At 41.5% G+C, this 23,765-nt stretch overlaps 1 protein-coding gene across 6 annotated transcripts in view; it reads right to left on the bottom strand.

The window, feature by feature from the left end:
* Positions 1 to 23,765, bottom strand: part of slc4a11 (solute carrier family 4 member 11) — a 97,250-nt gene that overhangs the window by 5,505 nt on the left and 67,980 nt on the right. For all 6 annotated transcript variants that reach the window (XM_060925715.1, XM_060925716.1, XM_060925717.1 and 3 more), the window contains 13 exons: positions 19,860 to 19,941; positions 18,055 to 18,178; positions 17,187 to 17,396; positions 15,469 to 15,553; positions 15,246 to 15,371; positions 12,892 to 13,005; positions 9,955 to 10,087; positions 9,784 to 9,857; positions 9,431 to 9,641; positions 9,255 to 9,361; positions 8,961 to 9,126; positions 8,326 to 8,499; positions 8,036 to 8,231 (listed from right to left, as the gene is read on the bottom strand). In XM_060925715.1, the coding sequence (XP_060781698.1) occupies positions 8,036 to 8,231; positions 8,326 to 8,499; positions 8,961 to 9,126; positions 9,255 to 9,361; positions 9,431 to 9,641; positions 9,784 to 9,857; positions 9,955 to 10,087; positions 12,892 to 13,005; positions 15,246 to 15,371; positions 15,469 to 15,553; positions 17,187 to 17,396; positions 18,055 to 18,178; positions 19,860 to 19,941 (1,802 nt within the window). The remainder of the gene's footprint in view (positions 1 to 8,035; positions 8,232 to 8,325; positions 8,500 to 8,960; positions 9,127 to 9,254; positions 9,362 to 9,430; positions 9,642 to 9,783; positions 9,858 to 9,954; positions 10,088 to 12,891; positions 13,006 to 15,245; positions 15,372 to 15,468; positions 15,554 to 17,186; positions 17,397 to 18,054; positions 18,179 to 19,859; positions 19,942 to 23,765) is intronic.

The following is a 23,765-nucleotide window of genomic DNA, read 5'->3' as shown; positions in this document are numbered from 1 at the left end:
GATGAGACAGAGACATAACTTTATAGCCATTTGTTAAACAGCTGACAGGGAATGTAATTAACCGTTCCGGGAACGAAATTTTTTTGTTCTAACCGGTTCGGGAATGTCTATTTAAATGGTGGAACCCAAAACCGGAAACGTTAAAATTCCGTTTCTGTTCGGAACGAACCAATAGGAAAAAAATTCTGGTTCAAAGCCCTGCTATTACATACTGTATAGGGCACTTCATGGCCAAGCCCCTGCTTATTTGGCAGACTTAAATAATTTCCATACACCTGCACGTTCCCTTAGATCTAACAACAAAAACCTCTTGTCTGTTCCACGCACTCGTTTAAAGACCTGTGGTGACCGAGCTTTTGAGGTTGTCGCTCCTAAATTGTGGAATGCCCTGCCCACCCATCTGAGATTCGCTGACTCTGTGGACTGTTTTAAAAGGCAGCTGAAGACTCACTTGTTTAAACCAGCATTTGGGTAAACTCCCGGCTGATTCCTTATTGTTCCTTACGCACTTGTTGTAGTTGTGTTTATTTTACTGTGAATGTGTGTGTTATTTCTATTTTATTTGCTTTTGTAAAAGCACTTTGTGACTTTTGTCTGTGAAAGTGCTATATAAATTTTACTCAAGATAAATGTTGTCGTCTTTTCTGGCTCGTGGGATTTTATAGTTAAAAAAAAAAAAAAAAGCTATACATTATTGGCTTTAAAAATCAACCCAAAAATGGGTTACTTAATTTTTTTTAATTGTTTAATCAGACAAAATTACAGCTTGCTACCGAAAAACTGCTCAGTGAGGAGTCCTCCACCACCTCAAAGGAGATCACATCTTCACTTATAACCTAATTGCTTCTGATCAAATGTGGAACCCTCCCAGAAGTTCCCTGAATGAATCAACCAGTTTTCACACCTGGCTTTCATAAATTTCATATCTTTGTTTAATTGCCAAAGTGAGTGTGTGAAAGGTGCTTTTAATGAAAGTGGTGTGTTTGGCGAGTTTGTATGGTTTATACAAGATGGTAAGATTATGAAATTAGCATAATGGATATGTTTTAGACCAAACAGTATTAAGAGTATTGTTCATTATTAAGGCAAATATATAGTCTTAGTGAGAATACTGATTGTGCAAGGTCAAATGGTGAAATAAATGGTCAAATAAATAAATTTCTGCATATTATCATGGAATGGTACTGGTTGGCACTGGACTGTCTACTTGTGCTAGCAGTCGTTTTTGCACGGTCTTTGTTTGCATTTTATGCAGGTTATTGTCTGCAATGTTTGCACTCGCTGCACTCCTGCACCTTAGGTTGTTGTATGTAGATTTGTTACCCTGTGATGTTTAATGTAGCCAGAGGTGGACAGTAACAAAGTACATTTACTTCAGTACACTGAGTATCTATACTTGAATTTTTTTTTTTTGGAAACTTATTACTTTAACTTCACTACATTTGAAAGACAAATATCGTACTTTTTACTCCACTACATTTCTATCAAAGTCCTCGTGACTCATTACTATGATGTGGCTTTGGAAGTGGATGTTTTTTAAAAATGTGATTGGTTTTTTCACAGGCGACACTGAGACAACCCATCAGTAAATCACTAGGGTCACGTCATGTCCATAGACTAAAATCAAGTTCAATGATTTCGCTGCAGTATTATTTAAACACAATCAGTTGATGGCAGAATGAAGGAGGCGGTTCTTCTGGGGAATGCATGCACCCATGGTTATACCTAGAACATATGTTCCAGTTTTCTGAAAGGAATAAAGGAGTCATTTCATTTTAAATGTTTGCTTTGTTTGCCTAAAACTTAGCACATCACAGCCTACAAAAACTTACCGTCCAACCTGCGGGAGCAGATTGAGGTTTGTAAACATTTTATTCCAAGAGCAAGCTTGCAATGAAGTTGTCTGTGCTTTTAGAGCTAGCGATAACATTGCAATAGCTATGCAGTCTAGTTAGTCAAATTACTTTCTATGGATTTTCCCGCCAAGTTGCTACAGCCTTGTCCACGGCTAATAACACACAGCTTGTTAACTTGGACACGGTTAGTTAACATGTAAAAATAGAGTTATGCTAATATAAGGTTAACTTATCTGAAGCCCTTTCAGAAATGTTTTAGGATAATCTTGCCAAATAGAACAATGTAGAAATCTCTCTTTTCTAGTAATGTTAGCTACCTGTAGCAGTGGGGGCGTGGCCGAGCGTCGGCTTATGAATGGAGGGCAGAGTCAGGGAAGGTGAGTGGCCAAATCGCTACACCTGTCGTTAATGTGTGCGTGTCTCTTGCAGGAGAGGAGTCAGAACGACGCTTTGAGGCCTTGATGCTGGCCCAACAAGACAACCGCCAGGCGTTCCAGCACCTGCTCGCATCGGCGGGGTCCTCAACTGCCACTGCAGCGGACCCTCCCCACCTCACCCTAACAAAGATGGGTCTGCACGACGATCTGGAAGCATTCCTCACGCTCTTTGAGCAAGCGGCCGAAGCGTGGGGTTGACCGGTCAAGCAGCACGCAGCATGCCTACTTCCCCTGCCGACCGGCGAGGCGCAGCTTGCCGTGCTGCAGCTCCCCGCCAACAGCCGGCTCATGTATGCGGACTTGGAGAGCCATTCTCCAGCGAGTCGACCACTCCCTGGAACAACAGCGTCAGCACTTCTACGCGCCATGCTTGGAGGAGGTCAGCCGGCCGTTCGCATTCGGCCAACAACTCCGGGACGCCTGCCGGGCCGGAGCGTGTCGTATTGTATTCTGGTAAGTATACAAGGGGATACGCATCAGGCCTTGGTGGATTCTGGCTGTAACCAGACCTCAATCCAAGCCTGGTGCAAGGTGAGGCATTGGGGAGAGCACAAGTAGTGAAGGTATTGTGTGCGCACAGGGATGCTCACAACTACCCTTTAGTGTCCATCCACATTCCATTTCAGGGAGAAAAGTATAGTGTAAAGGTGGTGGTTAATCCTTATCTCACCCACTCACTGATATTGGGGACTGATTGGCCAGGATTTAAAAAATTAATGGAACACATAGTAAGAAGTGGGTCCTGCAGTAATGCATCTTGGGAAGATCCTGGTCTAACGTTGGTGGGAGAAGCTGTCACAGAACCGTCTATGTCAGCAGCTCACCCCTCCTCCTTCTCTCGGGGATTCCCTTGAGGATTCCCGTTAGAGCAGTCGCGAGACGAGACTCTGTGGCATGCATTTGACCAAGTGAGAGTAATCGATGGTCAAATTCCCCAGCCAAATGCAATACTGGCCTTCCCCTACTTTGCCATTATTAAGGATAGGTTATACTGAGTGACGCAGGACACTCAGACTGGCGAACAAATAACGCAGTTATTAATCCCAAAGAGCTATAGGGAACTCCTATTCCATGCAGCTCACTTTAATCCCATGGCTGGACACTTAGGGCAGGATAAAACACAAGGCAGAATAATGGCCCAGCTCTATTGGCCAGGGATTCGCGGGGATGTCCATTGGTGGTGTGCGGCGTGCCGTGAATGCCAATTAGTAAATCCCACGGCCACTCCAAAAGCGCCTTTGCGCCCTCTCCCTCTAATCAAGAGCCCTTTTGAAAGGATTGGGATGTACCTCATCGGGCCATTAGATCAGTCAGCACAGGGATATCACTTTTAGTTCTGGGTGGACTATGCAACGCGATATCCAGAAGCGGTGCCTCTCCGCAATATCTCAGCACACAGTATTGTGGAAGCGCACTTCCATATTATCTCCCGGGTCAGGATTCCAAAAGAAATCCTGACAAACCAAGGCACTACATTTATGTCACGCACACTGCGCAAAGTGTATGGGTTATTGGGAATTCAGCCTATCCGCACCAGCATCTATTACCCACAAATGGATGGCTTAGTGGAACGATTTAATCAAACACTAAAAAACTTAATTCGGAAATTTGCAAATGAGGATGCGCATAATTGGGATAAATGGCTTGAGCCCGTTATTTGCAGTTCGAGAGGTCCCACAAGCCTTTACAGGTTTCTCACCATTCGAGTTATTATATGGGCGTAAGCCGCATGGCATTTTGGATGTGCAATGTGAAAATTGGGAGGAGGGACCTTCACCTAGTAAGAATGAAATTAAATACGTTCTCGATCTGCGCGCAAAACTCCACACCCTCACTCACTTAACCCAGGAGAATTTGCGACAGGCACAAGAACGTCAAGGCCGACTGTATGACATGGGCATGCGCCTCAGAGAGAGTTCACACTGGGGAGATAAAGTGCTCATATTATTGCCCACGTCACGCTCCAGATTAAATCGCCAAGTGGCAAGGGCCCTTTGAGGTCACATGGTGAGTTGGGGACGCCGACTATGAGGTGAGGCATTGCAAATTTACCACCTCAAATCTGTTAAAAACACTGGAATGAGGAGGTCTCCGTGACGTTGGTGTCGGTAGTCCCAGAGAAGGCAGAGCTGGGGCTGGAGGTACAAAAATAAATAAATAAATAAAATTAATTAATTAAAATAAAATAATTTAAAAAAAAACCCATCTCCAGCCACTCCGGTCCCTTGTGGAGACCACCTCTCACTGGCCCAACTCACGGAGGTGGCCCAGTTGCGGAGGGAATTTTCCGACATGTTCTCACTCCTGCCTGGCCACACCCACCTCATAGAACACCACATTGAGATGCCCCCGGGGGTGGTGGTGTAAAGCCACCCTTACCACCTGCCCGAACCCCCCCCCCAAGAAAAAAGGCTCAGGATGAACCTGCTCGAAATGGGCATAAATCAAGGAGTCCCACAGTGACTGGAGCAGCCCAGTGGTCCTGGGTCCCAAGACCGATGGGTCGGTCCGGTTCTGTGTGGACTATAGAAAGGTCAATGGGGTGCCTAAATTCGACACATACCCAATGCCTTGCATTGACGAGCTGCTCAATCGATTAGGCACTGCCCATTTTTACTCGACACTGGATTTAACAAAGGGATATTGGCAGATCCCCTTAACTCTATCCTGAGAGAAAATGGCCTTTTCCACACCGTTTGGGTTACACCAATTCATCACACTTCCTTTTGGGTTATTTGGGGCTCCCGCAACATTCCAGCAGCTCATGGACAGGGTTCTCCACCCTCACACCGACTACACGGTTGCGTACCTCGACAATATCATCTGTAGCAATGATTGGCCATGGCACCTAGAACACCTTAGGGCCATCCTAAAGCCACCAAGTCATGCGGGTCTCACAGCTAACCCAAAAAAGTGTGCAATTGGATGGGTGGAAGTATGGTATCTGGGTTTCCACTTGTGTCATGGGCAGGTGTGATCCCCAAATTAACACTGCAGCGATTGCGCCCGGCCCGAGGCCCAAGACCAAAAAGGGGGCGTGAGAGTTCCTGGGGCTGGCTGGCTACTATCATAGGTTCATACCTAATTATTCCAATGTCACCAGCCCGCAGACTGATCTCACTAAAAAGGGAGCACCAGATCCGGTCCAGTGGATGGAGCAATGCCAACAGGCTTTCTCTAAGGTAAAGGCTGCACTGTGTGGGGGCCACTTTTACACTCCCCTGACTTTTCTCTCCCCTTTATTTTATAGACAAATGCATCAGACAGGGGGCTGGGGGCCGTTCTGTCCGAGGGTGAGGAATGTCCTGTGCTGTAACATTAGCCGGAAGTTGTCGATGCATGAAAGCAAGTACAGCACAATAGAGGAGTGCCTGGCTATCAAGTGGGCAGTCCTCACCCTCCGGTACTACTTACTAGGACGCCCTTTCACCCTCTGTTCAGACCACGTGCCCTTCCAGTGGCTCCACCATATGAAGGATGCCAACGTGCAGCTCACCCATTGGTATCTCACTTTCCAGCCATTCAAATTCGAGGTGGTCCACAGGCCGGGGGCGCAGACTAGTGGCGGACTTCCTGTCCCATGGGGGGGGGGGCCGCTGCAAGCCAGACAGCTCCCCTGCCTGAGTCAGGCAGTGGGTGTATGTGGCAGCAGGGGTGTGTCTGAGCGTCGGCTTGTGAATGGAGGGTGGAGTCAGGGAAGGTGAGCGGCTAAATCGCTACACCCGTCATCAATTAATGTGTGTGTCTGTGCGTCTTTTGCAGTGACTGTGCTGTATAAAAGGGAGTAGGAGAGCAGAGGAGGAGTGGGTTGGGACCAGAACACGACTGAGTTGTGTTTGTGCGCGTGTGACTGTCCCGGTCATAAAAGCGTCTTGCTGAAAAGCAAAATAAATGTGTGTGTTTAAACACTAACAACCGCCTGCCGTACTTCTGTACTCCATCCACATCAGGGCAACTTCCACATTACCCAATATGATTTTGAAGAGTTTGCTAGCATGTCAGGTGGAGCTTCACTGACTAGCTAGGTTAACATTAAACCACCATGATTCCACAGGCAGATTCATGTGCGTGAATACATACACATGCGCATACACACACACACAAGACCTGTGAGATGGACAGTATTGTACTAGGCAGTCACAACAAAAAAAATTCCAACAATTTGTTGTCAGATGATGGTCTTGTATATTTTGTTTTGCTTAAAGTAGTGTTGCTGTTGGGCAGTTATTAAGCTAGAGGTGTGGACCTGGGTTTTAAGCAGGTTGGATTGACATTTTTATTTTCTGAGCAAGCTGCATTTACAGCTATTCCACCGTCTTCCTGATTAACAAACATGTGCATTTGTGCACACACTGCCAGAGCTGGGTCAGAACACTACCAAGCTGCTTTGTGTGGATGGGGAGGAGTGTTACAATTAAAGAAAAATTAATTTAAAAAAAAAATGAAAAGCTGTGTTTCATTTTGTAACATTCTACCAGGTGTTTATTCTACAGGTTCTACAAGTTAGTCAGTAAATCCAGTTGGTTGCTTCAGAGGCATTAGGTTTTGCAAGCGTTGTGGCAATAATACAACAATGCGTTGACAGAAAATGTACTTTTAAGACTTAAGTATTTTTAAAAGCAAATACTTCAGTACTTCCATGGATGCAAACGGCACACCTTTTTCACAGCTGTCTGGGGGACTTGTGTGAATCGTGCGGATCCGATGAGGTTTTTTTTTTTTTTTTTTGGCGTTGGAGTGTCTGATTATAATTTCATCAAAGTAAATTCTGTATTAAAATTACTAAATAAGCAAATGCCATTACAGTCCATGAAACATAGGAAGTATAAGTATGAGAAGAAAACAGTAAATCAGAAAGTTGCGCACGTAAAGCCAATTACGTAACTTGCGTTGGACTGATGGAAATCCTTGCGCGTGCAGTGAAGTGCAGCCAGCAGCAGATAATGGCACGCAGCCAATTGGCTTTACATGTGCAGCTTTCTGATTTACTGTTTTCTTCTCATACTTATACTTCCTATGTTTCATGGACTGTAATGGCATTTGCTTTAGTAATTTTAATACAGAATTTAGTTGATGAAATTATATTCAGACACTCCAACGCCCCTCCCCCCAAAAAAAAACAACTCATTGGATCTGCACGATTCACACAAGTCCCCCAGACAGCCGTGAAAAAGGCGGCATCCGCCAAAAGGCGCGCCATTTGCATCCATGTACTTTAACTTAAGTAAAAATTTGACTCTGCAACTTTCACTTGTATTGGGCTAACATTTGACCAGTGGGATCTGTACTTTGACTTAAGTAATGAAGTTGCGTACTTTGTCCACCTCTGAATGTAGCACCATGGTCCTGGAGAATGTTTTGTTTTAACGGTGTACTGTACCACCTGTATATGGTTGAAAGGACAATAAATAAATAAATAAATAAATAAAGGGCCTTGACCTTGAAATACAGCTCAAATATACTACCCCCCCCAGGTGAATTAAAATTAACTGAAATTAATTAGGGAACTTCTGATGCATCAGTTACTGTTTTTATTGGGTCAGTATTGATTTAAGCGGGTGTGCCGAGTTTAATTTCAACCAAACTAAATACTGTGATCGAAATATGCTGACATGTATCATTCTAGTATATCTAAAATGCATCTTAATCTTATGATAGAAAAAGTATTATTGGATGTTATTTTTGCCATGTTGTCCATCCTTAACACACACACACACACACACACACACACACACTGCATACCTGTTCTTTGAGTAGCAGCGCCATGCGGTCACACATCTGGTTGCCGTCGATGGACGTGAGGGCAATGTAGAGGAACAGGCCATAGAGTACAGGTTTGGGGATCCACTGCAGTGGATCAGGCAGCAGGAATATACTCACACCAATCAGGATATTCGCCAACAGTGATGTTACCCTGGTCTCCTTCACACTTACAATTCTACACACACAAAAACACACACACACCAAACTTGTGATCTGGATTAGGTGTAAAGCTGAAAGGGAAGGCTATGTGCGAGAGAACCACTGCTCACGTCTCATAAAGGTGTCCTCCTTCCACACGCTCCTCCACAATGGCCAACTGCCGCACATGCAATGTGGAGTGAGGAAAAGCAGCGTGCATCCAAGGCAGACCCAGCAGCGACATCAAAATATTAATCAGGCCAGACAATGTCAGGTCCCAGTGATAGGCTGTACCTTTCAGTAACCTATAATAAACACAAACACAGACAGCACACAGAAAACCCACAAAGATTTGCACAAACACCAAAACACAGATATAACCACGGTCGGTTACCAGTGATACGACATACCCTTTAGCAACCAACAGAATACAAACATGCAAATACAAACAGACAGGCAAACAGGATATACAGTTATAAATACAAAAACAGGTACCATTAAATTAAATCCAATATAAATTGTGTTTCAATGTCAGTGCATTGTTATTTATTAAGGAATTACTTGGCATGTTATGCCCTTCAGTGACCTCCACACACTCGTGAATACAAGCAGGCATACATACAAACACACCATCTTACTGCAACCTTTCAGAGCAAAAGCCAAAACTGAATCACCACAACACAATGTGAAAGTACATTTCCTATTAGACTAACAAAATTGCTTTTGTAGAGTTGCTTGTGTTGAGCTGTTTTTATGGGTGGTGTACCTGTTCTCTGGGGCATTGGTCAGAGACACTACAATATTCTGGTCAATAAAGATGAGGAGAGCAAGAAGGAAGCCTAGCCCCATGGCAGATACCACAGTGGTTCCTGATAGCTTTTCCAAGGAGGCAAGTCGGAACAATGAACCTTCATGATAGTTAAACACAGGCACTAAACACACACACACACACACACACACACACACGGAATACATTTACAAAATTGGTCTATAAATTAAGTGATTGTAGCGTTCAATTATAAAGATAATACTTGTGTTTCTACAGAGCAACCTCACTCACAGCCAATGTCGCTGAAGATGTAGGAGCCAACGAAGGAGAATATGAGCACAGAGATGGGCAGAGCGCAGTCTGACAGAATCTCCCTAATTTTTGCATGCAGGAAGGGACTGCACACACAGATTGTGTCAAAACATCGCAGTTTTAGGTCTCACAGCATGTGCATGTTTGAGCCTTACCTTCTCTTAAACTGGTAGAGTGTGTACCCAACCCACAAGGTGCCAAGCATCAGAAGGAGGCAAAGCAGTGGCCGTTCTCGTGTGGATAAAATGGCTTCCGAGAGCGACAGTAACCCTGCCCCTGTGAAGTTCATCTCCCCTGAAGTTATTCCATGCAGGTCCTCTACGCTACGATTGGCCAATGTAGGAGGATGGTAATACCTATGGAAGACTAAGACATTTTCAAAGATAAATTAAATAAGGAATCTCATTGTTTTAATAGTCAATGACAGTCAAGTACAAGGAAATGCAAGTGCATAAAAACACATTCAAAATACATTTTGTATCTCAGACTGCAAAAGACAGAGACCTACCCTTGACAGTGCCTTTGACAGCATCTGCTACAAAAGCAAGTGAAATGAACAGAGCTATCACCTCCTCTATCGACCTGTAGACATAAATAAGAAAACATGCATCAGTCATCTAGCAGTGTGAGAGTGAGTAAGCGAGCATGTGGGTGAGTGTGTACAATATATGAGCCTGACCTCTTGAAGAGCTTAACAAGTAAACTGACGTTGAAGACTCCTCCAATGAGGAGGAACAGGCTGCTCCACAGGCCGATGCAGGCATAGAACGCACTGAAGTCCAGCTCATAATCATCACAGATCCCTCTGATTACTGTATACACAAAACATGCATTAAACATCTTATTAAATGTATGATTAAGGAGAAACAAGCAAGCATTACAGCTAAACTTTTAAAAGTCCTTCAGTATGTGTACGGTTTGTGTGCACGTGTGTTTATCTAGGAGGATATACTGTGGATTCATATGATTACATATAAAACCCTTGACTGCGTCGAGTATCGATTTAATATTTGTACCTTGCATATGTATTTCTGCACATGAACCCAAAAACAATTGTGAATAAGTCGACTGGAAATATAGCAATCAACTGTTCCAAATAAACAACCTGCAAAACCACACCAGACTAGTGTTTAAAAACTCTTAAAATCCATTTTTTAACCAATGAACACATCACAGCTCCAGAATGTAGACAAAAACTACCATAAAGAGATGTACCAGCATGACCATTACCCACAAGACGCAAACCACTGCTAACCCAAACAGGAAGGTTAATGTTGACTAAGCTTGTATGGAAAGGGGGAAATGTGATAAATAAAAAGAAAGAAAAAAAAAAACATGAACTGCCAAAGCTGGTGGCAAGGAGTCATAGATTGCAAGCAATTGAGGACCAAAAATAAATCTGTTAGGAATCAAGTCAGGATTTAGGATTTGGTTCATTTAGAAGTGAATATATAAAAAGTGCAGCGGTTCTGTTCAGCTTATCCCATTAGAGTCACATGAATTAAAGCGAGAGTGAGTGATTTTTTTTTTTTAAATGCCATGTCAGCACCTAAGGCTATTTCATGGCAAGAGCATCGCTAAAAGGTATAATTTCTTCATGACTAAATTGTTAAAACAAATTAAAAAAAAGTTACAATAATAACTGAATGAGATGCTTCAGATACATATGATAAAAATTCTAAAATATTCTATGGTGGCACCTTGTTAAAAACATCATCCAAACTACTTTGAGAATAAAATTGCTCCCTTGTGGCTTTTAGACCAGGACAACTAGGTAAAATATACTTGTCAGAGATCTCCTACAGAAATGGCATAATGGTGGTTCTTCACCCTTTAATTAAAAAAATAAAATAAAATAAAATGGGTGAGACATGAATGCCCAACACTTAGTCATGTGTGGTTCAAAATGAGAATAAAAGTGTCTTATTGATGGCAGGGTGGTCGTCGTTGTCATCAACATCATCGGATTGTGGGGGAAACCCACACAGACATGGGGAGAACATGCAAACTCCACACAGAAAGGCCCCTGTTGGCCTCTGGGCTCGAACCTAGAACCTTCTTGCTGTGAGGCAACAGTGCTAACCACTACACCACCATTCTGAATTAAAGCTAAAATGTGTTTTTGGCTTATACTCATTGTTTCATGTTTAAATCCAGTATACTGGACTAAAAGTAAAGAAATGCATATGCCTGTCCACAAAGTTATGATGTGCGCTGTATTTAAAAAGTCATAAAAATAAGCTTAAATGTTTAAAACTTTATTCCATTTTATTTATTTTTGTTCTGTTTCAAAAGTATGTGTTTTTTCATCTTTTTGGAACATTTAAAATGGAGTAACAATCTCCCCTTTCATTTCCATGAACAGAAAACAGCTTCAAGAATTATTCCACAAACAGTCAGATAATTCTCCATTAAGTTCATCAACATCAAGATCTTGAATCAACATAAACCCACAAGCAAGATTCCCTGATTGGGAGAAACAAACCACAAATTCTGCCCAAACAAACTTGATAGTTAGCCACCTGGTTTAAGAGTGAGAAATCCTTTCTATAGCATGCTGCGGTTAACAGAGCTCTAATTCTACACACAGACTCATTACTCACTCAGAGAATGAAGTAAACAACTCTCACCAAAATGAGATGAGTGCGAGTGTGAGAGTAGGAGAAGGGCAATGTGCATATGGGTTTGTGTGGATGTGTACATTATTTAGCAATATCCATACCACTGATGAAGATAGCAGTGTGTGTGTTCTCTCGCTCTGTGTCCGTGTGTATGTGGGGTGTGTGAGGAATACCCATACCACTGATGAAGATGGCGATGTGTGTGTTCTCTCTCTCTGTGTGTGTGAGAGAGAGAGAGAGAGAGAGAGAGAGAGAGAGAGAGAGAGAGAGAAGGGGGGAGCGAGCAAGCAGGCGAGCGTGTGTGGTGAGGAATATCCATACCACTGATGAAGATAGCGATGTGTGTTCTCTCTCTCCCTCCGTCCATGCGTATGGGGGTGAGGAATACCCATACCATTGGTGAAGATGGCAGTGTGTGTGTTCTCTCTCTCGGTGTGTGAGTGAGTGAGAGAGCAAGCAAGAGAGCGAGTGTGATGAGGAATACCCATACCATTGATGAAGATAGCAATGCACGTGTTCTCTCTCTGTCCATGGGGGTGTGTGTGTAGGGTGGGGAATACCCATACCACTGATGAAGATGGTGATGTATGCATTCTCCCTTTCTTGGTGTGTGTGTGTGTGTTTGAGTGAGTGAGTGAGTGAGTGAGTGAGTGAGTGAGTGAGTGAAGGGAGGGGGAAGCAAGAGTGTGTGGTGAGGAATATCACTATCATCAGTGGTATGGATATTCCTCACCACACTCTCTTGCTCCACCCCTCCCTTCGCTCACACACACATAGAAAACACACACATCACTATCTTCATCAGTGGTATGGATGTGTGTTTTCTCTCTGTGTGTGTGTCCATGCGTGTGGGGGTGGGGTGAGGAATACCCATACCACTGATGAAGATAGCGATGTGTGTGTTCTCTCTCTCTCGGTTGGTCTGTCTGTGTGTGTGTGTGTGTGTGTGTGTGTGTGTGTGTGTGTGTGTGAGAGAGAGAGAGAGAGATCCATACCACTGATGAAGATGGCGATAGGTGCAGTCGTTAGGGGAATGACCAGAGGTGAACCAGCAAACAGTGAATAGATGATTCCACCTATACTCTGCCCAATGATCGTCCTTTGAACATCTAATACACACAGATAAAAAAATAAAAACACTTGTCGTAAATGAAAAAAAAAAAACCTAAAAATGACAAAAATAGCAAAAATCAAAATAAAAACTCAAATTAAAAAATGCAAAAAAAGAAAAAAGGGTCAAGACGCGTGACAGTGAAAACTGAAAAATACTCTGATAGAAAAAAACTTACATATATGACAATGTTTCCCATCACTGATCATTTAAAAAAAAATTGAGCTACAAAATTTTACCACAATATTTTATACAAAGTCCCCCCCCCCGAGTTTGACTGGTCAGAAAGTGTTGATTAAATTTTCCATAACAGCATGGCTCTGACAGTAGTGATGACTAATTTAAATCACAGGTTTATACTACTGCACTCGGTCTAACACATGACTTTCTGTATTAACAGATTCACAGGGATGTAACATGTAGGGATGTCCCGATCAGGTTTTTTTGCCCTCCGATCCGATACCGATCATTTGATTTTGAGTATCTGCCGATACCGAGTCCCGATCCGATACTTCTTATAATCCATAAAAAATAATAAAGACGAGGAAAGAAACGGATCCAGGATGTTCCTCATTTTTTTAATTTAACACCTTATTTTAACATCCAACAACTCCGTTAGCAAACAGAGCACTTACGTGAGGTAGTTTGAACAATAAATAACATAAATTAAAAACATAACCTTAAAATACCTGGCAGGAATGTAAACAAATAAAAAAAAAACTGCCACAGTGCCAGTAATTTGCTTTTAAGAACGCATCTCACAGTGGTATACAGTAATTTCAATTAAGGAAATGAACGTTTTTCTTGATGAAAACAAGCATTTCTACCCTTTCAGGTTTGAGCCTGTTTTTGTCATCCAACACGTTTGCAACAGCACTAAAAACTCGCTGTATTGTGTCGGGTGTTTGTTTTTCAGGTGCCGTATCAGGTTTGTTGTATTAAATGCGGCCCTTTCCTGTCCACCCCTTGAAATTCCAGCTTTACATATTTCACAGTTTGCTATGGCAATGTTGTCATCAACTTTGAAATACTGCCACACCACAGACATACTTTGCTTTCCGCTTCGAACTGCTTCCGTGTTCAACTTTGCCGGCAACGGGCAGCCAATAACCAATAGCGTCTCTGCTACAAAGTGATGTCATGCCGCACGTGTTTTTGTTGCTGTGTTGAGACAAGACGTCTGGTCTCACTCTGTGCCAACGCATAGCTATTGATGTGTTAAAAATGAGAATATATTATATAGATATATATCCGATCCCTGATCGGGAGGTAATGCCCGATTCCGATCGAGTCTGAAACCACGTGATCGGGCCCGATTTCCGATCACGTGATCGGATCGGGACATCCCTAGTAATATGTATGAGGAATGCTTCACATATGACTTATAATAAACAAATTATAACCATGTTATTTAACAAAGAAAATGTGCAATTGTTGAAGTTTCTTGTAAGATGTTTTTTTTTTCTTTTACATTAATGGAAGGAGTCTCCAGTGTCAACGCTTTGTAACAGTCAAGCAGTAAAGCTATTCCTACAAGTTTTCTGGGGTGGTAACATTTTTCCTGGAATTGCATGCCCCATTACACAATTATTGAGTACAAATACTGAGGTGATTTCCTATAATCACGGGCGCTGATTGGTCAAGAAATTCAGACTATTTCTCGAGATCACCTCAAGCGACTTGCCAAAATGGTGGTCGATCACTTCATCACCGTAAGTGAGAAAGAATTACAAATTATGAAAGAAAATGCTGTTCCTAAAAGCACTAAATATGCTATGACGTTTGGTCTAAAACTATTCAAAAAGGTAAGGTGGAATTGTGATATCTATTTCAAAACAAAGTATTTTATGTAACTCGACATAGATAAAAAGACACAAGCCTGGGCACACCTTTATTACATTTGCATGATGCTGCTGAAGTTTGAAATACGATGTTTTTTTTTAAAAATAAAATCACCTGCGCATTTATACAAAAACAATTATTCGCCTCAGGCTGAGCGAATATCGGTGAATAATAACTGAGAAAGTCGAGACTATTATTCACCAATATTCACTGAGCCTGAGGTGAATAATTGTTTAGTTTAAAATAAACTACGAAAATCTATTATCAGTATTAATCTGATCATAATTTTTTTATTACATACATTTATATGGTAAGATCTGAAGCTTTCGTTAGCTACAACGCCTCCATTTTTGTGCATGCGTGTGTGTGCAAGAGATTCTTCATTCTTGTCTTCACCTATTTGTCCTCTTGTGCTTTCATCATTGAGTGAGCCAAATGCAATGGCAGGAAGCAGAACAGCAATGTAGAGGAAAATGGATGTCGTGATATACTTCACTAGTGCTTTATTGTTGCCCACTATGCCTGAAACACACCCACACACAATTATAAATACATTTTCTTGTGCACAATACACATCATATGGACTGTGCGCGCGCGCGCGCCTGTTTGAGTATTTTACCATCAGTGAAGTCCGATATATAGAAGGGCAGGCGGCGACACAAATCCTCATAGATGCCTCTGCCCACTCGGAAGAAATCTCTACACTACAGACAGGGAGACAGCACAATTACACACACACACACACACACACACACACACGAGCAAAACATTAAAAAACACACACAAAAAAAATTCTAAAAGGGAGAAGCACAGAACTAAACCCCACACAAGCATATAAATTAACACACAAGACTCTTACAGAATCACAAGCAAAACCTAAAGAAAAGCTGCATCTGTGCTAACAGAACTGTTCACACTGCCGACAGGAGAAATACAGAGTTAAAGCAAGCAAATGAGAGAAAAACATACACGCATTCAAGAAAAAAAAAAAAATTGATTACACACACATGTACACAAATACGCGCGCGCACAGGTCACACCAATCACACACCCAAACAAGCGCGAACGCACACACGGGCATCTACACTTTTGCACACTTGCGTACAGAAGCACAGTTGAATCTCACTCACACAGAGCCCCCTGCACAGCAGAGAGAGAGACACAAGGTGAGCAGAGACTGCAGACTGGAGAGAGAGAGATAGCCCGGCATTAGAAATACCCCACTACAATGTCACTAGAAGGTTAAAGCAACAGAACAGCATTAGCAGAAAACACTACAATGCAATGATGGCCAACATTTATCGGAACACTTGCTGAGATATAGTAATAGATGTTGATCAATGATGCATCTCAAATGAAAAAAGTCTCAAGAGCATCAGAAGAAAGGGGGGAAAAAAAAATCCTGTCAGATTTACAAAACTCAAATTTGAGAGGTAGCTATCAAAAATTCAGTATTATTCTGAAGGGGATTTTATACACTATATTAGCAATAAACAGGGATTTTTTAAAAAAATAATTAACACAAGACACATAAAAATGCGAATAGGAGAAAAAGAAACTTCACAATCATTGCTTTAACAGGTCAAATATCTTATTTGTGACCTGCATCAAATCTTCTTTCTAGAGGAATGTGTCTCGGTGTGGAATTATATCTCTCTCTCACACACACACACACCCTACTTGAAGCAACTCTTACATAAACCCACACAGGTTTTATATTCATTACATTCTATATGCAATGAATTCATTTATTATACCACTGCATGTCTGGCATGTGTGTATATGTACTTGTGTGTGTTTGTCAGAGAGCAACAGAGAGGGGAGGGAAGAATGATCTTTTGTGTGGCTGTTTCTTTGTGATGAATAGCCTTTAGTGTACACACACAAAATAATGATCCTCCAACTGCTTGCCGTTCTTCAGATGTGTGATCCAGTGAAAAAATAAAAACAGAACTATTTGGCCCCCTTTTCGCTTCCTTATGGAGGGCTTTTACAAGCGCGAAACCTCAGCCATGGTGGTCTGGGTGGATGTGTATGCATGTGCGTGCGCACGCACAAAATGAGCAGCAAACAAGACTAATTCTCATAAGCTGATACATGCTCTGCGGTGGACAATAACTAGCCAGTCACTCAAAAACTCAAGCATCAGCACCAGTGAAAGTGAGAGAGGACGAGCACAAGCACAATGCAAGAAGGAAAATTGGGATGTAAACAAACGCAAATACAGATGCATGTACGCATGCTCTGTGAATGAAAAATATCTGACGCAGATGATTAAAACCAAACATGTCTCAACCACAGCCATGTACACACATACCCACCAGAATCTGAACATACCTTGAGTGGCTTCTGGCTGTGTGGGTCAGTCTCTTCCTCCTCAACAGCGGTAGTGTTGCACTTGGCAGCAGTCAGGTGGTGCCTCTGAATGACCAGTGCCTCTTTAAACTCCTCTGGAGTCTTACTCTCCAGCAGCTTCTGCCTGAATGAGATGTCTGAGAACATGCTTGCAAACGTCCGGCCGAGCTCCATTGCCGTCTTAGTGCTTTTCTGAAAGAGGAGAGGAGGTCAAAGGACAGTATGTAATAGACGGGACACTTACTTTATGGCATGACTGATGTTAAATTCCCATTGTACTCATTATCTTATGCTCAGTTACAATGATTGGTTGTATGTTATAACTTAATTAACTAAGCACTGCTCAAAATGATTCAAGGCAATTATTTGACATTGTTTTAATAATTCCTGTAATTTAAGCTTTCTGACCGAGTGACTAATCCTTTTGGTTTCTGTGAGCATACGAACAGGAGAAATGTGTGGTCTAATTCTTCTGGATTACATCGAAGCATAAGAACATTTATTTTTAAAGTTACATAATGTTTGTTTTGCTCCAGTTTAATATGCACAATGTGCAGAGAGATAAATCTGTAAAAGCAAGCAATCCTGCTTTTAGTGAAATGAGTAATTGAGCACACAAATGTGCCTCTGTATGTGTTTGACAGAGGAAGAGAGTGGCATCTGCTGTGAAGAGTAGCACATAATAGGAGGGAGAGGCTAAGGTGATTACAGTGCAGTCTAAACACAAACACCCAGATTTATGGTTCAAATATAGTCCCTGAGAATAGCAGTGCTCCTAAAATGCTTTAGGGAATACAACTGTAGAAGGTCAGGGTAGTCTACATATAAAGTGTGTGTGCACACGTATTACCATCTTAAGAGGTGCAAGTATAAGGATGACGTAGCGGACCTCAGCACAGTTCTCCCCCCAGTTCTGAGGACGGTCCAACCGAGAGATGCACACATGCCGCCTTTGTAAGTTCTTCACATTGCAGCTGTTAGATGTCATACATTGTAAGAGAGAATGCTAATTTTGTGTATCTACACATACACTAACATTTCATTATATATGGAAAAAACATCAAGGTCAAATGTTAAATCTACAGGTTGTCCCTAAAGTCTCCATACATAAGGGAAATTGACACTTTTTAGTAAAACGTGCATTTACAAAACATCCTCTACACAACTGCCATTTATTTGTAAAAACACACGGCGTCATCTCTCCGTCATGATGAACTCGTGTTAACACACTGCACTTTAAATGCATTCCTTTAAACGATCCTTGTGAAGAATTTCAATATGTTCTTTTGTCAAATGCATTCTTAAAGGGTTTCTGAAATACATTTCTCTCACACACACACACGTGTCTTAGGCATCCTTTTTTTAATACAAACTTTGTTATAGATTTCTATTTTCTGACCTATATTACTGAATCATTACAAAAACATTTTAGAGTCCAAATGTTCGTTTTCCAGCACAAAATTTAATTTTTGGGGGGTAAAATAGTTGTATCTGAGCAGCATATTACATAGCAGAGCACTTTTCAGATTAAAAAAGAAAACATAATGAAGGCTACTGGGTTTTGGTGCAAAATTAAGAAGCAAGTGTGACAGTGCACAAAAGAACTGTGGCTGCTTCTGCAAGATGCTCAGTAAAACCTCCAGCTCATTTCCTTACAACACTGCAGTCATTGTACCGGAGACTACTTTTTTTTTTTTTTAAAAGCAAAGGGTCGTCTCACACCAAATACTGACTTTGCTTCATTGATGATTGCTTACTGCTGTTTATAGTATTTTTTAAAATGCTGTAACATTTCACATTTTTTTTTTAGCCATTTTTGGTCTACATTTCTTTGCATGTGCCTAAGACTTTTGCACAGTACTGTGTGTGTGTGTGTGTGTGTGTGTGTGTGTGTTTTTAAATGAATGAATTTTTTTTTTTTTTTTGGGGGGGGGGGGGGGGGGGGGGGTCATGAATAATTTTGAAACAAGTGTTAATGTCTCCCATGTATGGGGATGTTGGTGATGGCCTTTAGTTATGGAGTGGCTTTAAAGTATTATACTGTTTGTGTGCAAGTGTTTGATTTCCACTTATTTTTCAGTATTACTGTCATTTTAGTAACATTTACTTAACATAAAAGCGATTGTTTATAAAGTACAAATATACACTGAAATTCTGTCACATCAGCATTTTTGTTCGTCCTTAAAGGATATTAACATATCGTTATTATAATACAATTTATGAACTACCAGTTTCTATGGAGAGAGAGAGAGAGAGAGAGAGAGAGAGAGAGAGAGAGAGAGAGAGAGAGAACACATTGGAAGCATGCTTTTTTTCTGTTTTTGAATGAAAGTTGGCAGCCAGATGACTACAGTATGTGCACAGAGCTAGATTTATGCAAGAGGATTAAAAGTAGTGTAGAATTAATTTTATAATATTTTGCTCTGTTGACATATTTTAATCATTAATTCTTGGCAACACCACTGCCAACACCCAATGTGTTTGATTTGTTTTTAGACGCAAAAGATAAGCATTGGTTTGAACCAGTATTTCATGACATAGTAATAGCTATGGTATAGTAATGTGCTTATTAATATAGTAATACTGTATTAATAAGCACATTATAAAATATGCTTATTCAGTATGAAAGTCTTAAGAAGCTTCTAGCCAACTCACAGGATGCAGAGCCAGGACTGCTGGTACTGGATGCCCGTAGCGGTAGCTGTCACACACTGTAGCGTCTCAGAGAGCAGGTGCACTGCATGGTGGGGAAAGGTTGGGGTTAAACAAGGAGAGGGGTCTGAACTGGGACAGGTGACTGGGGCAGAGGCTTCGGAACATATACAGTACCAGTCAAAAGTTTGGAAACGCCTTCAAATTTTGTTTTTTCTTTATTTTAATTAACTAAAAGACACTTCGTGTCTTAAAGTAATGACTGACTAATTTCTCTTGACAACCCCGATTCCAAAAAAGTTGGGACAAAGTACAAATTGTAAATAAAAACGGAATGCAATAATTTACAAATCTCAAAAACTGATATTGTATTCACAATAGAACAGACAACATATCAAATGTCGAAAGTGAGACATTTTGAAATTTCATGCCAAATATTGGCTCATTTGAAATTTCATGACAAGAGGCTGGAAAAGTTAAAGGTACAAAAAAGGAACAGCTGGAGGACCAAATTGCAACTCATTAGGTCAATTGGCAATAGGTCATTAACATGACTGGGTATAAAAAGAGCATCTTGGAGTGGCAGCAGCTCTCAGAAGTAAAGATGGGAAGAGGATCACCAATCCCCCCCAATTCTGCACCGACAAATAGTGGAGCAATATCAGAAAGGAGTTCGACAGTGTAAAATTGCAGAGAGTTTGAACATGTCATCATCTACAGTGTATAATATCATCAAAAGATTCAGAGAATCTGGAAGAATCTCTGTGCGTAAGGGTCAAGGCCGGAAAACCATACTGGGTGCCCGTGATCTTCGGGCCCTTAGACGGCACTGCATCACATACAGGCATGCTTCTGTATTGGAAATCACAAAATGGGCTCAGGAATATTTCCAGAGAACATTATCTGTGAACATAATTCACCGTGCCATCCGCCGTTGCCAGCTAAAACTCTATAGTTCAAAAAAGAAGCCGTATCTAAATGTGATCCAGAAGCGCAGACGTCTTCTCTGGGCCAAGGCTCATTTAAAATGGACTGTGGCAAAGTGGAAAACTGTTCTGAGGTCATACGAATCAAAATTTGAAGTTCTTTATGGAAATCAGGGACGCCGTGTCATTCGGACTAAAGAGGAGAAGGACGACCCGAGTTATCATCAGCGCTCAGTTCAGAAGCCTGCATCTCTGATGGTATGGGGTTGCATTAGTGCGTGTGGCATGGGCAGCTTACACATCTGGAAAGGCACCATCAATGCTGAAAGGTATATCAAGGTTCTAGAGCAACATATGCTCCCATCCAGACGACGTCTCTTTCAGGGAAGACCTTGCATTTTCCAGTATGCCAATGCCAAACCACATACTGCATCAATTACAGCATCATGGCTGCGTAGAAGAAGGGTCCGGGTACTGAACTGGCCAGCCTGCAGTCCAGATCTTTCACCCATAGAAAACATTTGGCGCATCATAAAACGGGAAGATACAACAAAAAAGACCTGAGACAGTTGAGCAACTAGAATCCTACATTAGACAAGAATGGGTTAACATTCCTATCCCTAAACTTGAGCAACTTGTCTCCTCAGTCCCCAGACATTTACAGCCTGTTGTAAAGAGAAAAGGGGATGTCTCACAGTGGGAAACATGGCCTTGTCCCAACTTTGAGATGTGTTGTTGTCATGAAATTTAAAAATCACCTAATTTTTCTCTTTAAATGATACATTTTCTCAGTTTAAACATTTGATATGTCATCTATGTTCTATTCTGAATAAAATATGGAATTTTGGAACTTCCACATCATTGCATTCCGTTTTTATTTACAATTTGTACTTGGTCCCAACTTTTTTGGAATCGGGGTTGTACTTAGTTGAGTGGTTCTTGACATAATATGGATTACTACAGTTGTTGAACAGGGCTATTTACTGTATTTTTATTATTTACTCTTTACTGGTTGAGGGTGTCAAATGCATTAAGGCGGCAAGAAATTCCATTTTTGACAAGACACACCTGTTAATTGAGAAGCATTCCAGGTGACTACCTCATGAAGCTGGTTCAGATAATGCCAATAGTGTGCAAAGCTGTTATCAAGGTAAATAGTGACGACTTTGAAGAATCTAAAAAGATGAAACATGTTTAACACTTTTTTGTTTAGCATATAATTCCATATGGTCCATATATTATTTCATAGTTTTGATGAGTTCAGTATTGTTCTACAATGTAGGGAAAAAAAATAAATAAAAACATCGAATTTGAAGGAGTTTCCAAACTTTTGACTGGTACTGTACATGCGCAGATAAGGCAAAAGTTTCCAGAAGTGTATGGAAACATGTTTAATTCACATGGAATTTGGTTTTAGACCTTCTGCCCCAACCTCCCCAGCATAACCAAGGATTTCAAAAACACACGTTGAAATAAAGATGACATGCAATAACAAAAAACTATTTTATCACTACTTAATCTTTTATCACATTAAACTGGATGAAAAGGTCAAACACAGACCACTGAATGAAAGAAGCAGACTGAGAGCAGCAAGGCATTACAGGCCAGTGCACAACACCGCAGCCAAAGTGAGTGACAATGAAGACCTTTCCAAAGACAGCAGCAAATGTTTAATTCAAATTAAATCAATCTGCATGTGTGTGTGTGTGTGTGTGTGTGTGTGTGTGTGGTCTATCCTTTCTTATGAAGGTATGCACTGTCTAGCATACTAAACAAGAGGGCTAAGGGAGCACGCGTGCAAGTGTGTGCGCGCGCTCATGTCCTCTGGCAAAGGTGACAGGTGTGAGCTGTTCAGGATGGCCAGCAGGAACTGTGTGCGTGCGTGCATGTGTGTGTGCATATGTGGGCGTGTGCAAGCGCGTCTGTGTGAGCTGTTTAGTGAGCGGGATGGATTTCTCTGGCACACAGTTACACTGTCATCAATAAGACATCACACACACTCGCATCCAAGATTGATGGGTATCACCATGACAACACACTCCGTACCATCAAGAAAGGGGAAAAAGGGCCAAAGAAAAAGTGCAGGAGAAAGTAAGAAAGGTAGAATGAATAGGAGGGGAAAAGAGAAAGGATGATCAAGAGTGAGAACAACATTGGTGAAAAGAATACAGCTCTTGATATTATTTACAAATTAGTCCATAGAGAGCTCTCTCTATGGTGATCACATGCGCAGGTTCATACTGCGAAGCAACACACATAGGTACAGGTATAGATATATGTAAAACAGACACACCGAGACCTTGTCACTGATATCCAGGCTAACCATCACACACTAATATAAATGTGCACGCTTCAGATCATTCCTCTTTCAAGATATTAACCAAAGCTCTCATCTCCATAAATGAATTACATGCATATAACTCTCTCTCTCTCTCTCTCTCACACACACACACACACACACACTTGTCTTATTATCCCTGTGAGAACCTTTCATTGACCATTATTAATGCTACAGTATTCTACACCTAAATCTAACCCAAGCCTTATCCAATCAACTCCAACAGAAAGAAGTACAAAGTGTAAGAAGCAGATGGAGTGAGGGACATGTCACAATGATGGAGGCAGGTCACATCTGTTCACATGCCCTTACCCTTATCATAGAAAAGGAAATTGGGAGACCTGTCTGCATGAGAGAATCGGAGACACAGACACACTCAGAGGTCAAAGTTCACAGAAGAAAAAAGGGTAAAGATTAGACACAGAAAAAGGTGATAACCTGCAACTCTCCTCTCGCACAAATTCAAATCGATACATGTTGACACTCATGTATACCCACTCTTTCTGTAATTGAGACTGGACTGTCAGGCAGACGCTGAGGTCTGCGTCACCCCAACCCTGATATGATTTTCCTTCGTAACTCGTCATTGCACTTGTGTCTTGGTTGAATGAGATGTGATGGAGCTCACAAATTTAACTTCATTCT

Source organism: Neoarius graeffei, chromosome 7 (genome assembly GCF_027579695.1).
Source record: "Neoarius graeffei isolate fNeoGra1 chromosome 7, fNeoGra1.pri, whole genome shotgun sequence".
Taxonomy (NCBI): Eukaryota; Metazoa; Chordata; class Actinopteri; order Siluriformes; family Ariidae; genus Neoarius; species Neoarius graeffei.
Note: the sequence above shows the minus strand (reverse complement) of the source record. Positions and strands in the feature narration are given on the sequence as shown.